General features: G+C 33.5%; 2 protein-coding genes and 1 non-coding gene across 3 annotated transcripts; 2 read left to right on the plus strand and 1 right to left on the minus strand.

Moving 5' to 3' along the window:
* The first annotated feature begins 1,288 nt into the window (after nucleotides 1-1,288).
* On the plus strand, nucleotides 1,289-4,861 carry LOC133195988 (uncharacterized). The gene is made up of 3 exons (XM_061331976.1): nucleotides 1,289-1,435; nucleotides 2,981-4,657; nucleotides 4,788-4,861. The coding sequence occupies exons 1-3, from the start codon at nucleotides 1,384-1,386 to the stop codon at nucleotides 4,859-4,861; spliced, it is 1,803 nt and encodes a 600-aa protein (XP_061187960.1). The 5' UTR covers nucleotides 1,289-1,383.
* A 2,186-nt stretch (nucleotides 4,862-7,047) lies between these two features.
* LOC133195468 (uncharacterized) lies at nucleotides 7,048-12,984 on the plus strand. Its single transcript, XM_061331319.1, has 6 exons — nucleotides 7,048-7,162; nucleotides 8,771-8,947; nucleotides 9,547-9,624; nucleotides 11,163-11,389; nucleotides 11,682-12,071; nucleotides 12,291-12,984. The coding sequence occupies exons 1-6, from the start codon at nucleotides 7,072-7,074 to the stop codon at nucleotides 12,402-12,404; spliced, it is 1,077 nt and encodes a 358-aa protein (XP_061187303.1). The 5' UTR covers nucleotides 7,048-7,071; the 3' UTR covers nucleotides 12,405-12,984.
* A 3,331-nt stretch (nucleotides 12,985-16,315) lies between these two features.
* Trnap-ugg (transfer RNA proline (anticodon UGG)) lies at nucleotides 16,316-16,387 on the minus strand. Its single transcript has one exon. It is a non-coding gene; the product is annotated as a tRNA-Pro (tRNA).
* Between the last annotated feature and the right edge of the window lie 746 nt (nucleotides 16,388-17,133).

A 17,133-nucleotide genomic window follows, 5' to 3' on the forward strand; every position in this document is an offset into this window, starting at 1 on the left:
TTTTAAATTTGTTTAATATTAATGTTAAAAATTACCTAACAAAAGTACTGCTGCTGTTTTAACTAGTGAAATGGGTGTTGTTTCTAGAAACCAATTGAATGAAAAACTTTTATCTTGTAAAAATACAAATATGCATAGGGAAGCCACAACAAAAAAGGGAAACATTTTATGGTGTAAAACTTAACACAAGGAAACAGATTTTTACTGCAAGTGTGAGAAAGGTATATAATAGAAAAAGGTTTTAAATGATTTATCCTCCAATGAAAGTGGTGCAACAACTATTTTAAATTCAGTCTCCTGTTTAATGACAGACAGAAGTGCCACAGAGCAGAAAGTTAATGACATTTTAAGCAAGGAAATATACCTCATGATGTAAATTCTTTTAAATATGCTATTCATCCTCTTTTACAGTTTTCTGATGTGTGAATTGAAGAATCTTTTAGTATTGAAAAAGAATTACATGTAAATTTTAACGGTTATTTAAATTCAGTCAAAGAACTTTTAATCTTGTGTCTTTTAAAATCTGTTTCAAAGTTGCTGTTGTTTTTTTTTAACAAAGATGGTGTTGGGGATCTCAATACTTTAGATGTTTTTATGAAAAACCATGCATTTGAAAATATTCCACTTATGAATTTTAGAGGAAAAAGTTTTAATGTTTCATTTCACATGCGGCAGGGATTTTTTTTCTCCACAAACTATTGTTATAATATTTGTTTTCATTGAAAAGTTCATATTCTTTTTTACAGAATTTTATTGTTTTATCCATACAAAGTAAGTATTTTATGTCTTATAAAAGAGCTTAGGAATTCTATACAAATTAATTACTGAACCTTACGTTTTAAAGGCTTTAGAAGCTGGCAATATTTATATATGGGGTCTGTATATGAGAGGCTTTTACTCGTGTTGAATATGTTTTATGATGATCCATCACTGGTTTTAAAACAACACTTGCGATAACTGTACGTGTACATAAATTGGCGTATTCAAATTTTAGCGCAATCACTGGCGATGGAGTTGTTGGCGTAATCATGAATTAGCGCTACACATGTCCGTGCCGTGTATTGTATATATGAATGATTTCTTAGCGGTATTCATGAATTAGCGCATCGCTGTCTGCGCCAAATTAAAGCCGCTAAAATATGAAGCCCGCTTTTTTAAGTACACATGCAGTATTTTATGGGCTACAGTTTTATGACGATGTTTCATATTTTTTATTTGATCGTTGTTTACATAACACCTCACCGTTGTATTTTTTAAAAGACTCTGTAGTGTAGTGCAAAGAAATTTAGTTATTTTTAGGTGGAATAGCTAATTCACATCCGGGTTTCAAACGTAAGAGAGAGATGACAACAAGGTAGTAAAGAAATAAAAATTACAACAAAGATGGCCGCCCTGTTTATCAACACGCAACTTCTAGTCGGTATCCTTTTCTCGTGTAAGTAGTACATCTCAAGGTACTATAGTAATTGCTGTAAATAATCAAATTCTTGTGATTAAGCTATAAGGTATAAAACAGTTACTCATATACTTCATCATTATATACGAATGTTGTGATTAAAAAGACAGATATTTTAATTACTTCTTTTATTAAGGAATGTTTTTAAGTTTTGCTAGCGCTTCATGAAAAATATGCCTACATGCAAGTCAGTGTGATTTACACACCAATAATTCACACTAAACTTAAAACATTCGTTATATTTATATTTTACATGTTTGAAAGCACCAAAAATATACCCAATGATTGAATTATTCGCTGCCCTATATCGTTACATTTTTATGAACGTCTCTGTAGCCTCATTATGACGTCATTTCAGCGCGAGTTTTTCCGTGCATATTTCTACGCGTGAGTATATACGAAAATGGCATTCAAATCAATTTCACTGTTGGCATTCAAATCAATTTCACTGTTGGATTAGTAAAAAAAACAACACAGCAAATGTAAATATTTGTGGTTATACAACACAAAACAATCTGTAGGACAAACTAAATTTACAATTCAAAGTCAAAAGCAAGGGGTCTTTCTCAGACAAGAACATGAGCCTTGTTTCTTGTATTTCAGATTGAACTATTTGGGGTGGAGGTATCTTACTGGCTAGATGTTGAAAATAGAGGTCAAACAAAAACTCTTAAAAATAGTGAGGTTCCACCGAGATTTCTAATGTGAGAAAAACGGGAACAAACCCGACGACACCCCCCCCCCCCCTCCGATATATATCCTTTATTTCTTTTTTCTTTTCTTTTTTTAATTCAGATCAAGTCACCCTTTTAAGTTAGATATTTTTGCTTGTAATGAAAACGAAAAGATGAAACTAAAACATTTCTTAAATGAAGTCAATCACGATTATAAGGCATGATTCCACATCTAATAAAATTAGAATATAATAACTATTAGTATTAAAGAATTACTTACCATGTAGAAATATTTTCTCAAGGTCAATGTCTAATTTAAATTGTATAAGTCTGGAAAACTCAATGACAAAACTATATGTCCATTACCTTCAACAACCAAGCACGTATTGCCCAAAACACAAAGCAAACTCTGTGAGGAAAAACAAAAACCAATCCGAGAGCATAAGACAAATTAAAAAAAAACCGATGAAATTAAAATATATATAATTACCATGGCCAGAATATAATTAGAGCCTTAAGGCTAACTCTGGACTTTTCTTGAAAATATCAATTTAAAAATCAATACACTTAACTACAGGTTAAATGAATAATTATATACTTCAGTTGTAGAAGTGTGCTGCAAATAAAAAAATATATATATAATAAGTTTATGAATAAATGCATAATTATGCAATATACATTCCTATGCACATACAATGTATGCATGATAAATGAAAACATGAGTCTGTCACATTTTCATTAATAAATATAAAAAGTCAAATGAACTTATTACAATAAAACGTTTGGAAATGTTTTAATGATTGTATCGTGTTTAAACTATCAATCTGACTATATGACTCTATGTTTGTAGGTGTGTGGAGTAAAGATATTGGCTGCAAATTAACGCCATTTCGGAACGATGTGATACAAAATGGGTTTCTTTGGAATTGCAGCCATCAGAACTTGGATTATATCCCTGCAATTCCAACTTCCAGAAATATCACAGCAGTGGATATGTCACACAATAATCTGAGACGGATACGGAAGGACACATTTACAAACCTGACTCCTGAAGTAGAAATTTTATGGATGAATAATAATAGAATAAAAACTATTGAGGCAAATGCTTTCGTGGGATTAGAGCTAAAAGAACTTGACATTTCGAGCTGCGAACTTGAACATGCATCAATATCCAGTGGTGCTTTCAATAACCTTACTCATCTCAGAATATTGTATATCAACAATAATTCCTTTAAATCCTACCCGGACGATGAAATCTCCAAACTGGAATCGCTGGGTAATCTGACAATTGATATATTTCCGGGATTTATATTTGGAGAAAAGTTTCTTTCGCTAAAACAACTGGGTCATATAAAATTTGTACCACAAGGATTAATCACCCTAACGAATTCCTCGTTTCAAGGTCTACGTAATTCACCCATATTCTACTTGGATTTAGATTTGTTTAACCATGTAGCTGATTTCTGTGAGGATCTTAGTGAGGAGCTCTTTTGTTCGTTCCCTTACCTGAAAGGATTGTTAGTTTCATTCGGTATGAGCTGCAACATAAAAAGAATTTTACGTACCTTGAAATGTCTTCAGGGTAAAGACTTGGAATATTTTCATTCTTCAAATAATCACGATGTGTACTTTGAGACATCTGTAATTATTACTGATTCTGATGTTGAATACCTCAGAAATATATGTATAAAGGAGCTTATTTTGCGAAATAATGACATAGAAGGGATAAATTTTAAGCTTCCGCTTGGAAAGTTTCAAAGTTGTCTCCAAGTCCTTGACTTGTCATCCAACAATATACAGTTTTCCTCAAATTACAGATTGTGGATGACACTAATACTCTTTACGCCGAACATAAAAGTGATCAAGATTTGTTGTCAAAATGCAGATGTTTCAAATTCTAGAAATCGGGGTTATTCGACGTACAATGATCGAGTTTATAAACGTCGTGTAATGCGGAACAGAAGACGGGATCCTTATCATATTCTTCTTCCTCAGACACTAGAATACTTAGATATTTCAAATGCAGCTGATATCCGAACACAGGAAACAAATATAGTTGTTCGTGCAATAAATTTAAAGTTTCTGAACATTTCTAGGACAGAATTTGATATCCAGTATAGAGCCCGCTCGACATTTGTCAGTCTGGATTTCCCCTCCCTAATTGAGATGGATGCGTCCTATTGCACGTTAAATGCGAATTTTCTGTCTTTACAGAAATTAACATCGCTTAAGACTTTAACAGCTAGGAAAAGTGATGTCATTGTTGTCTCTAGTTCTGTTAGAGAAAATATCTTACATTCTCTTCAAAATTTAAATCAAATTGATATTTCAGACAATTATATATCAAATATTCCACGGAACTGTTTTGTTTTCCAGAGAAATTTATCCATCACAATTTTAATGGATAATAATGACATCAGCTCCGACGTTTTAGCGGCATTTCAAGTTCTGTCTAATATAAGCAGATTATATATGCGTCAATTTAACAACGACTGGGATATTGATGACTTTAATTTGGAGCCCTTTCGTACCCTTCATGTCTCTCAAATGTACCTTGAATCTGATTGGTACAGTTGTTATTGTTATAAAAAGGACTCGCTAACTGCCATATGGAGAATTAAAGACAAGATTGCTGATTTGAATAAAATGTTTTGCAGATTCACGAATTCTGGAGAACAAAAAACCTTCCAGGAGCTATTTAGAGATGAATCGTGGAGAAGATTCCGCCTAAATTGCATTGTTAATGATTTTTTACTTGGATTTTCTATCATATTATTGTCGACAACTGTCATTCTACTGATACCAGCTATGATTATTTTCAGATGTAGCATCATTTCACGTTGTAAAGCTATCAATTTTAGGGAAAAATTAAGAAAAATACGTGCAAGATTTCAGGAGCTATGTGATGAAAGAATGAGACAGAGGGGTTATCGTTATTGTCCCGTACATACAGGAGAAAACCAGGGAACAGTTAGCACAGACAATGAACTTATTCCCCAGGAAACAGTAGGGTTGGAAAACAAGGAAAGCGAATAACAGAATGCTGAAGAATTCAAAGGAATCTATAGGAGATCAAAGGATACTGAATATAACTGATACTGAATATAACAGCAAAGATATGCGAAGCAAAGAAAAATTCATACTGACTCCAGATTTTGTTTTTTAAATGTAATTGAAGTCCTAAACTAATGTAGTGTGTAAGGTTCGACTTTGAAGATTGTACATGGTGTACATGTACCTTAGTTACCTTGAATGTAAGATGTGTCCAGATTTTGGTAACCAACTTTCATCCTCGAAGAAGATGTGTATATCATAATCATTGTACGATTTACTTTTTTTTCGCCAAAGAAGTAGGCCTATTATACACCTATTTATTGGTTATGACAATAGCAAGTATATTTTCCCCCAAAACAGCAACTATTTCCCGAGGCGCAGTCGAGGAAAATAGTTGCTGTCGAGGTGGAAAATAAACTTGCTTTTGTCCGAATAGTCAGTAAATAGGTGTTTTATTTTACCGAAAAAGACTTTACTTGCCTCACATTAATTACGATCTGGATAAAACCAGAAGAGTTCCGAGATGAAATGCGAGGGAAATGGAATGTTGTGGGTGAATAGTTCGATGACTATTTCACCATGGGCAAATAGCACAAAAACTATTCCACGCTTCGGGCTGTTTAAAAAAAATAGCACCTTTATTCATCATATTTTTATAAAGAAAAAACTTACAGAGGCATAATAAACGGGTCTGTGTATTGTTTAGACTTACGGTATATATATATATATATAGTGTATATAATTATTGAGATGCGAAGTCTTACTTACCGGTATATAATATACTGTATATTGTTTTAATTATTGACGGTGCTTCACATTTTTCATCCTGACACAATAATACAAAAGAGAAAGATGTTCGCTTCAACAGAACAATAATAAGGTACTATTGATGTGAAATTCTAGCATACAAACAAGTGACTTATAGCGTAGCTTATCAGGATAAAATTACAAAATCATTATCAATGTTTGTATGTGTGTTTAATTGTACATTGTAACTGTAAATGTCGAGAACACAGGAGAGTTACATTTTACATGTTTTAATTGCATAGATCTGCGTCTCTCTCTCTCTCTCTCTCGTAAAATAATTACTCACAATAGTTCACAATACTTAAATAAATTTAATGAGTGTGATGTGATTTGCGTTCTTTTTAATTTTTACATCAAATATTCAGAAGTATTTTCCTCTTTAAAGGTGGGACTCATTTAGACAATTAAGTTCTAATCTATTTACCCATCATTCCTTATCTCTGGTAAATTGGTTTAATTTAAATATTTTAATATTTATTGAAATATTTCCAAGTATAGAGTTTGGAATCCCCCTCCACCCGGTACCGACATACTAAGGCTCTTAAAATTTAACAATTAATATTCATGCGTCAATTTCACATGTGCTTGAGGACATGACCCCCACCCCCTTCGATATAGATCACCGGACATTTTCGATTTCTTTTCTCTGAAATTATCTTTCAATGACACATTTGTGATATAATTTATATCAACAATTCGAAAAATTACCTAAAACAAACATATTATGAAATCTACCCCACTCTCTCCATATAAATCAATTTATATATTATAGAGTGTGGTAGTAATTTTTATAAAATGTTTGTTTAAGCACAAATTTGTCATCCATAGATGATTTATGAGAAAAAAAATTAGAAAAGGCCCGGGGGTCTATATTGGAAGGGATCCCCTGTCCTCAAGAATCTGTGGTCAGTTCCGTGTTTGATGTCAACTATTTCTCATAAATGACTTCACCTCCAAGATGATGTAGGATTTTCTTACTTCATATCTAATAAAGCCTGCTTTCTGTGGATTCTGATCCGTATATTACAACAATGATTAAAAGTATTAAGCCAGAATCGAGAAACCCGAGAGATTCCGAAGATGAACGAGCTCCGATTACGGACTTTACTGCAAGATCGCTATAATACGGAATTCTTTTCCTTAGTTCACAAGATAAGTCGTCCATTTACTGGTAAGTTTCACTTAATTATTTTATACTAAGTGATAAGTAGTTTTCATAATTAAGCTGGCATTTCTAGTTCCCCATAGGATAGCTAACCTACAATATCAAGAATTGGCTGTGAATGACATGTTCTCTTTGAAAATGGTTATACCGCCCATGCTTACTAGGCACATGGTTACATTTTCCCAATTATCATTTTCAATTTATTGACCAATCTTGTTTGTTAAATGCTATTTTGTTGATCTGCAATATAACTACCCTCATTTAACATTATTATGTTATATACATATTTATGGTTATTCTTGTTTGCAAAATTTAAAAAAAAAAAAGATTTTAATTTTTAATCGTTTTATTTCTACTTCAAATTCAAATGAACCGATTGAGTTTCTGTTGCCGTATGACTAATACTAAGACTTGTGCTGCACTTTCTGATTTTTTTTTTTTTCATGGAATGAACTTAGTAATACATTTTGGCAACATGTGCGAACCACGCCGCATTCCAAGCCTGTGAATCTATTTAGCGTATGCATAAGACAATACACACGAACTGCACGTGCGCTATGAGGATAATAAGCAATTTACACGTGGCTTGTTGAATAAATTTAGTGTGTTTTGTGTTTTCCTCTTAATTTATTATGATTCTTGGGTTTAACCGGGGTATTTTCTTCATTACACTTTATATGGTTTAGCAAAGAAAAAAGTGCATTGAATTTGGAGGTAATAAACCCAAGTTCATACAGTGTCAATACTACAGATCTCGACGAAGAAAAAAAAAACCATCATCATTTTAGCTCAGTCATGTCCTTGGAATCAGAACAACGGATTTAGAATTTTTGATGGAAGTTACATAATTTTGGGCGTGTAGAAAATTCATTCAAAAGTAAGAATATCATGAAAAGTACCTCATATATAAATAACAATACCTCAATACCTCTGAACTTAAAAGGACGAATCTGCCCCTAAAACTATTGTACACTGGGAAAATCCCCCCCCCCCCCCGTTTTATTTTCGCCCCTTTCGCCCTACTCACTGGTAAGCGAATTTAAAAAACACAGTATAACTTCTAAAACAGAATTGTGACTGGGCGAATTTAAAACAGGGCAAAATTATTAGCAAGTATGTTAGCGCGAAAACAACACGGGGCGAAAATAACCCTGTATAAGTAGTTCATATGGACACAGTCTTAAAAAAGAATAGAATTAATTGTCTTGTAGTAAGCACTTTTTGGAAATCGAAGAAATAAAAGCCAACATTACCTCGTTGCTTTGTCAGGAACACACGCTAGTCCTTACAAGCGGAGAAAAGGTCTTTAAAACTCTTGATTTTATACTGCGGCTATTTTCAGTTGTACCATAGATATGTTAAAAGTGTGGGTTATCTGTACATAACCAACAGTATTATATGGAATAACTACTACGAACTCCAAGCTATCCTAGCATCCAATCATTATTCTACGGCTATTTTCAGGGACACCATGCTATTCTAACATCCAATCATTATTCTGCGGCTATTTTCAGGGACATCATGCTATTCTAAAATCCAATCATTATTCTACGGCTATTTTCAGGAACACCATGCTATTCTAACATCCAATCATTATTCTGCGGCTATTTTCAGGGACACCATGCTATTCTAACAACCTCGCCTGCCATCCTACTGTTGGAGATATGCGAAGTGCCCTGAAAGTGAAAATACAAAATGCCATTAATTCAGCAGTTCTTGTTGAATCTGAGGATCGTGGGATATTTGTAGGGGGTCGGAGGAGAAACAGGAAAAAGAAACGAACCAAACATGGTAAACACAAACAAACAAACAAAATAACCAATAATGGTTCATGGTTACAAAGGAATAATAGTCATTTCGGGCTTTGAACTTGAGCTCATAAAGAAAATTTTCCTCAGTGAGAGTTATCTCTCTTATCAGACGAAGAATGACCCTTAACTATAAGATATACTAGTAGTTCGCTTTATCTATTGTTATTCTGTGTTACGTGTATCTAGCTGAAAGTTTAATATTTGAAAATACTTGTATATTGTTGTTTTTTCTTCATTTGTTAATTCTCTCTCTCTCTCTCTCTCTCTCTCTCTCTCTCTCTCTCTCTCTCTCTCTCTCTGGATTCATTTAAATATGTACCAATTGATAATCTACTTTTCGTACATTCTTTTCAATGTTTAAATGTACCTGTATTTGTGCCTTGATCTATATGGAGAGAACGATCATAGGCATTTATGCCTGCTGTTCAATCCATTTCATTGATATGAATAAAATATGTTTTAAACTAATTTAATGGTTTTAATACATGTTGATATAATTTTTATCACTTATTTTGCAAATTTAATGATATTAGATACATGTATGACATTAATATTATATTATTTTGATTTTTTAATTAGTTAAAACAGAAAAGAAGAAAACAAAGAGGTCAGAGGTCGGAAAGGGATCCCCCAACCTGACGGATAAGAACAACAGAGGTAACGTCATCGTCATTAGGAAATAATGAGAACGGCCCTAGGGCCGATTATAAGTCGATCTTAATTGTACATTCATTATTATTTCATATTTAAAATAAGAGATACAAAATAAAAAGTAAGCAAATGAAGTCAAGCATACCTGGCAGAATTTAATAGAAAACATTGTTGATGATGATCTTTTTTTCATAATGAGGCTCCTTCAATGAAAAACAATAACAAATGAGATGTGAGATACCAAATGAGATGTGAGATGACAAATGAGATGTGAGATGACAAAAGAGATGTGAGATAACAAATGAAATGAGAGATAACGAATGAGATGTGAGATGACAAATGAGATGTGAGATGACAAATGAGATGTGAGGTGACAAATGAGACGGGAGTTGACAATAAGATGTGATGTATAATTCATTAGAGGTGTCCCGGTTTTCTCTGCCCTTTTTTGTCCAAAATTGCATTTAGAAACGGATGTTGATATCGATTATAGATACAGAATTTACAAGTATTTTACAAAAGAGTGCAAGGTATCAAGGATGGTGTTCATATAATTTAATATGAATAGATTCAACAATTCATTATTGTGTGTTCATACATAATGCTTACATACTGAAAATAAATATCATTTTTTCGTTCAGAAATCAACTTTTAAATTTGAATTATATTTCACATGATAACACCTAGCCCTGGGTCATTTGATCAGATATAAATGTTATGTAGATACATACATCTAAAACACTGGACCTGGTAATTTGATAATTCGTCAATAAAATATGTGTAAAAACCGGCGGCCTGGCAACATCTGTATCCGTGTAATGTTTGTGAATTGTACAGGTAATACTGAACAGTCCATGTTGTTATTCATTTGTTACTGTACAAGGTAAATACTTATACATTCCCTCTGTATGCGAGGTGTCTTACCTGTACGGGCGGACAAACAACTCAACAATCTCCAATATACACGTAAGTATCTAAAAAACACCTTAACAATCTCCAAAATACACGTAAGTATCTAAAAAAAAATTACGAATTTGAATTTGTTGCTCATTATTTATCATTTTTACATCGCTTTTACCTTTAGGCCATACCAAGTTTTTTTTCTATGTTTAACGTTCGAGTGCGCTTAATTTGGTTTTTTGACACCCCATGTCATAAAAAACAAACAAAATCAGAAGTCATGAAATTGATTATTCAGGTCGAAATCTTTTAATTCTGTTAATTTCTCTAAATATTTGTCTACAATATGTCATATTAGGTATATTGTAAGCATTTTAATACCTTGATTTTGCTAAAGAATAGATCTTTCTATGAGAAAAATAGATTAATGAAATCAAATCCTTTGAATGACGCCATTTTTATGATTATAAAGTCTGTGTTATAATTTTTTGGCTTGTGTGTTTTTTGCGAATAAGTAGGTAGGTTTTTGAAGACGACAAACATCTTTTTCGCGATTAATGGTAGAAGTACATTATAACGTAATAATTCGCCTTGGAATAAAGTGTCTGTCTTACATACAAGAATTGTCTGTTTTCTGTTGTTAGTTGTCCAACAGAAGTCAGTGGAAGAAGACACCAAACCTCTGATCGAGTCAGGATTCTGTGACAGTATTATCTCCCTTGAAGACGTGCTTGGCCTTGACCTTGAGGAAGAAGAAGAGGAGGGGATCCCGCCTCTTGTGGAGAGTGGAATCAACTTTGGTCCCCTTGTGCAGTATACATATGCAGTTCCAAACATCACAGATTACATAGAACAGATAGAATCTAACGATGTAAGTGTCTAGTAACACATCAATTAATAACCAAATTTTTTTTCTTGGAAAGAAAGGAAAAACACACTTCTCCTAAAAATCATTGTATTCTAATATTCCCGAGTATATCCATTTGTTTTGATATTTTTTATATCAATTATACACTCAAAACTTTAATGCACAACGTTAAGCTCGGCAAAGATTCAGCTCAACTGGAAAATTGGACTGATGCCTTCATAAGGCATAAATCCAAATATCCAGACTACATTAACATTAGCGTTACAATAAGTTAATATATACTCTACACACACAGATGCCGTTCTTTAAAAAGAAACAATCACAGGAAGATGTTGGACAGCTGCAAGAAAAATCAAAAGAACAAGTCAACACTAAGGAAGAATCCGAAGAACAAATTGTGGAAATCAGAGAAAACAAAGTAGAGCAAATCAAGGAACCGGAAACGGAAGATGTAAACCAAAGCGAGGCTAAAGAGAAACATGACTCATCCCCGCAGGATGGGACGGATGGTGGCACTAGTTTTTCAACAGAGGATGGCAAGGCGACGCCAGCGAATGGCGAAGTTAAAAATCCTGAAACAACTCTAGACAAGACAGAAACAGAAGAAAAACAGACACTGGTCGAGGATGGCATCACCACAAAATACGAAACCGAGGTTGATGGCGTCGTCATCGAAACAGAGCAAGTAAGTTTATCTATTTCCGAACTAAACTTATCCCGTAGATCAATACTGATCGTTAGTTAACTTTTGGACACCCTTTTTACGACCAAAATTGTTATAACACTTTTTTCATGGTAGGGTTGATTCTGGATGGAAAAAGTCAAAATAAATATTCTTCATTCACTTAATATGTATCTGATTCTGTCTGCTTTTGTGTTTATTTTTTGTTAACTCTCTTGATAGAAAACCGTTGCTGCTGTAACAGAACAGCCGAACGGAAAGCAGGTCTCTAAAGAGTCGTCTCCCCTGATTACTAAAGAGGACGATGGGACGTGTCTGTGCTGTACAATCCTTTAAGTAGAAAACAAAAGACTCAGCCGATTTTGTTTCGTCGGAACTTAAACTTTCGATAGTCAGCGTGACTGTACAAGACTAAGAACTTGCATGTTTATTGTGATTTTTTTTAACCGCTTTCAATTGATAGCGTTTTTGGAATGTTTTTCAACGTGGCGAATTCATTTAGGTGTCTTATCCATTGTTTCAATCAATCTAACTGAACATTGATATACTGAAATGAATATAATTTTTCACAGGGGACAGAAGTTTATTCAGGTTTTAGAAGAAAAACAACGTTTCAATTTAAAAAAATGAAGAAAAAAAAATGTTTAGAAACCACAGAGCATAGACCACGTGATGAACTTGGTCACGTGACGGACTGGGTACACTATTTGTTTTTAAGAAGGAATATGCATTTTCATTATACCGTTTACATTTGTACCATTTTTTGTGCTTAAATGCAGTCAGACCTTTAATAGAATGTCGACAGATTTAGCTTACTTATCATTCGATGATGATTGCGATGTTTTTCCAACTCAGTATATGTTTATTGTGTGGCTTGAATAAAAAGTAATCGGTTTATAGTACACAGCAATCTTAACACTCCTTTGTTTTTATTTATTTCATTTATTTAATTATTAATTTATCTAATTTTTTTTTTTTTGGTCACCTGATTTTTGAGTATATAGTGTCAATTTGAAGTATTTTATTTTCGTAATGAAAAGCTGTATCATGACCTTTCAGTATCCTTTCTAAGCCCCATTCTTAACTCCTTACAAAAATATGGACTGCTGTAAAGGAGAAACTTCAGACGTACTGTGCTACAGCATATTCTGGAAGTGGTGTAAATCAGATATGGATTCTCAAAAACTCAAAAGAACTTTTAGAAAATTTATTTAAACGTACGATTTTTCTACAATTTATACAACCATTTCTCACGATTTATGAATTAAAAAACAAATAAAAAGCTGTCAATATGACAGCAAACGGGATTTCTTTGTGTGAACAGAACTGGTATTTTTCGAAGAAAATTATAAAACTGTTATGAATTTTACACTTTTTACCAATGACCTTAAACTTGCTGGAATGACCTGGTCAAGGTTATGACACACCCTCAGGTCATAAACAAATACATGTATGAGCTTTCAATGATTCTCCATTACAAAGTTACAGCCAGAAAAAGAACTTTATACTTTTTCTGCTAGTTACCTTGAACTTGTCGGAATGACTTTAATTCAAGGTCAAGACACATGGATCATAACAATCATTGTACTCAGTGTGAGCTTCCAGTGATTTTCAATTCAATATTTTAGCATGGAGAAGAATTTTATACTTTTTCATCTAGTGACCTTGAACTTGCTGGAATGACCTTGGGTCAAGGTCTTGAACACATTTTCGGGTCATCAGCAATCTCTGTACTAAGTATGAGCTTAATTTCAATGTTTCTCATTTACAAAGGCATAGTCCGGAGAAGTTTGCAGGGACAGACGGAGAGACAGGTGGACGGACAGGCGGACAAGGTGATTTCTATATACCCCCCCCCCCCCTAAATTTCGTTTGCAGGGGGTATAAAAAGTTCTTGAAAACGGATATATCCAGACAAATGGAGTACCCTACATGCAATATTTTGAAAAAAATGACGAAGCTCGAAAGCTGGTATTTTTCTCTTTTGAAATTGATCTGCAAAACAAAAAAGTCCCTCAGTAGCTTGAAAACTGTAAGAGGAGTAACCCGGACAAAAGGAGTACCCTATGCGCAATATTTAAAAAAAAAAAAAAAAAAAAAAAAAAGACTAAGTTCAAAAGCTGGTATTTTTCTCAAAAATTAAAATCCAAGCAGTATTTTTTTCAACTGATCTGCAAAACAAAAAAGTTCCTAACTTGAAAACTGTAGGAGGAGTTATCGGAACAAACAGGATACACTTTTGGCAGGCGCCCGCCCACCATTTTCAGGCGCGTAGCTGCCGATACGCAAATACGCAAGTGCGTACACATCATTTTCAGAAAAAAAAAAGAAAAGAAAAAAGAGAGAATTATTCGGAGAAAAAAATCTCAGTACCATCCAACAAATAATTGTGTTTCAAATTATTCTGTGTCATACTGTGTCGATTTAAATTTTAAATTATCATGGTTGTATGATAAAATTTGAAATCTTTTATTAAATAACCGCCAAAACCATATAAATCATTCATTATTTTGTCATTGTTTTATCATACATTGATATTGTTTAAAAGATCTTTGAAAAATTAAATTTCAGCCACATCGTTGAATGCTATCATCTACTGACTAGTATGATTTACAATACGATATTTTTTGTTCATAATTGAAATTTTGTATACGTGTTTTTAAACGTTAGGAATGATTATATGATACCAATTAATATATCGGTTAAATTTTTAGCCTCAGTTATATGTAGAATTAGTTTCCATGGAATATTAATTTTCGTTAAAACAAAAAATATTACTATGTCTTTAATTCCTAAACAAAAGCTAATTGGCGTAATTTTTATATTTCACGAAAATGAATGAAATATTTGGTAAAATTCCGGAGCTTCTGGGCCCTCACCAGCAGGCACCTAGTATCAGGGGAGCCTCCCCCTTCTTTTTCCCAAAACCTAACCTTTTACTATTGAAAATGTACATTGAAAGGGTGGACCCCCACTGTTTGTTGCACCATTGTTAAATCATGGTAATTTGGTAATGTATTAATAAAAATTAGGTTTGGACACCCCCTTCCCCCTCAACAAACACATGCACACAAGAAATAGGACTTCGAATTTTGACAATCTTCCTTTTTCCTCCTTCCTAGTCAAAATTTTTAAAGTTGTGATTTTTTCCTGGCTGGCAAAAACTGTATTACGTGCCTGACCAGCTAGAGCCCTTAAACACTGGAGGGGGGGGGGCTCAAGACCCCCCCCCCCCCAACCCCCTGCCGTTCTCTGCGTACACATCATTTCTATTCTGGCTACGCGCCTGATTTTCACCATTTCAATAACCGGATTTTTCCTTCGAAAAACCCGGTTAACTTGGCTTTCTTAAGCATATATATACAACTGTTTCTTCAATAAAAGTGGAAGTCGACTTCACAAGAAACGATTGGTCATTAACAAAATTACTTCGTTAAAAGTCACTCTGATTCTACACATAAATTAAAAACTAGATTTTTTGATATCATAGACAACTGCATCTTTAATTAAAATGGAACTCGGAAGTTTTCGTATCTTGTCATTGCTCATCAAAACAACTATTTTGTTTAAAATCATTCTGATTCTAAACAGAAGGCTCTGAGGTTGATATTAAAAGGATGCTAGAGTTCCTCATTGACAACATTTAACTAGTCTTCAGAGACCAGCTCTTCCAACAAACTGTTGGAATTCGTTTGGCACTAATTGTGCTCCTCTATTAGCCGACCTGTTTTTATATAGCTATGAAATAGAATTTATTCAGAAACTTACATGTGAGAAGAAACCTTCGGTACGTTAATTTCTGTTCTAGATTTTATATTCTGTCAAGTCTCTTAGGTAGTCCTCTTATGAACTGCATTTAGCTCCCTGTGATGCGAAGTACAAAATATGGACAGATAGGCTATACCAGAGAGCTACATGTCCATCCAAATTCGATTTATAGCGATATGCCCCCCCCCCTTTCTCCCCACCCACGTTTCGGTAATATTTTTTGCATTATGCTATACGCAATACCTGCCAGTAGTTCAGTTCTCTGGTATGGTTGTCCATATTTTCTGTCCAAGAGAGACAGTTCTGCAGCTAGTTGACAGTATTTTCTGACGTTTGACTTTGCGCATTAATTGATGATTTCTCCTACAAAACTATTTCATCTTTTTCTGTAACATTAAACATCAGACACATAGTACAATATCATTTAACTGAAAATTAAATGTACTACAAAAATTTAAAAAAAAAAAAAAAAGAGCGGAGGGCTCGTCCGGGATTTGAACCCGGGACCTCTCGCACCCAAAGCGAGAATCATACCCCTAGACCAACGAGCCGCCATATTAAAAACGGAACAAAAGAAGATTACGAAAATCGCTTCAATGCGCTCGGCTATTATGATGTGTTTACTTCCTGTTCAACGATGTTCTGATAAAATTCGAAAACTGAGATGGATTTGAACAACTGATGCAAGTAACTACAATCATTGCGAGTAAGAAATGAGTTACATACAAACCAGTTTGTCTATTATAACTGGATGTTATGCTTAGGGTGAAAAAAAAAACCCATACATTTTTCCTCATGTGATATGCTTACTAGACCTATACATATGTACATGTACATATACATGATATACATATATATATATGTATTAAATTATCCGTTTTTTCCTAAAGTAGTTCTGTACCCCTTACGTATTATAGTTGCATTTTAAGTAAACACACCAAGTTTTGATAACGGTAATCTGATGTGGCTTATTTCTTTGTAAAGATTAATATATATATATATATATATATATATATATATATATATATATATATATATATATATATATATATATATATATATATATATTCGCTATTTTGCTATCTTTTGCAAAGAGGAATAACTCCGAAAATATTTAGGTGGTGTAACCTTGGACCTAGTGACTAAAAAAATCTTAGAAGGGGATGTTGGGGGTTACACCATCCAGGTGCCTTTTCCTAACATACCTGTACATCACTATATGATCTTTTCAGTTTGAGATTTTTTTTGGGGGGGGAGGGGCATATTTTGTTGTTTTTTTTCTCTAATCAGCAAGCAT

The sequence above is a fragment of the Saccostrea echinata genome, unplaced genomic scaffold, assembly GCF_033153115.1.
Source record: "Saccostrea echinata isolate AGI-Se365-2 ecotype Australia unplaced genomic scaffold, CSIRO_AGI_Sech_v1 ptg000029l, whole genome shotgun sequence".
NCBI lineage: Eukaryota > Metazoa > Mollusca > Bivalvia > Ostreida > Ostreidae > Saccostrea > Saccostrea echinata.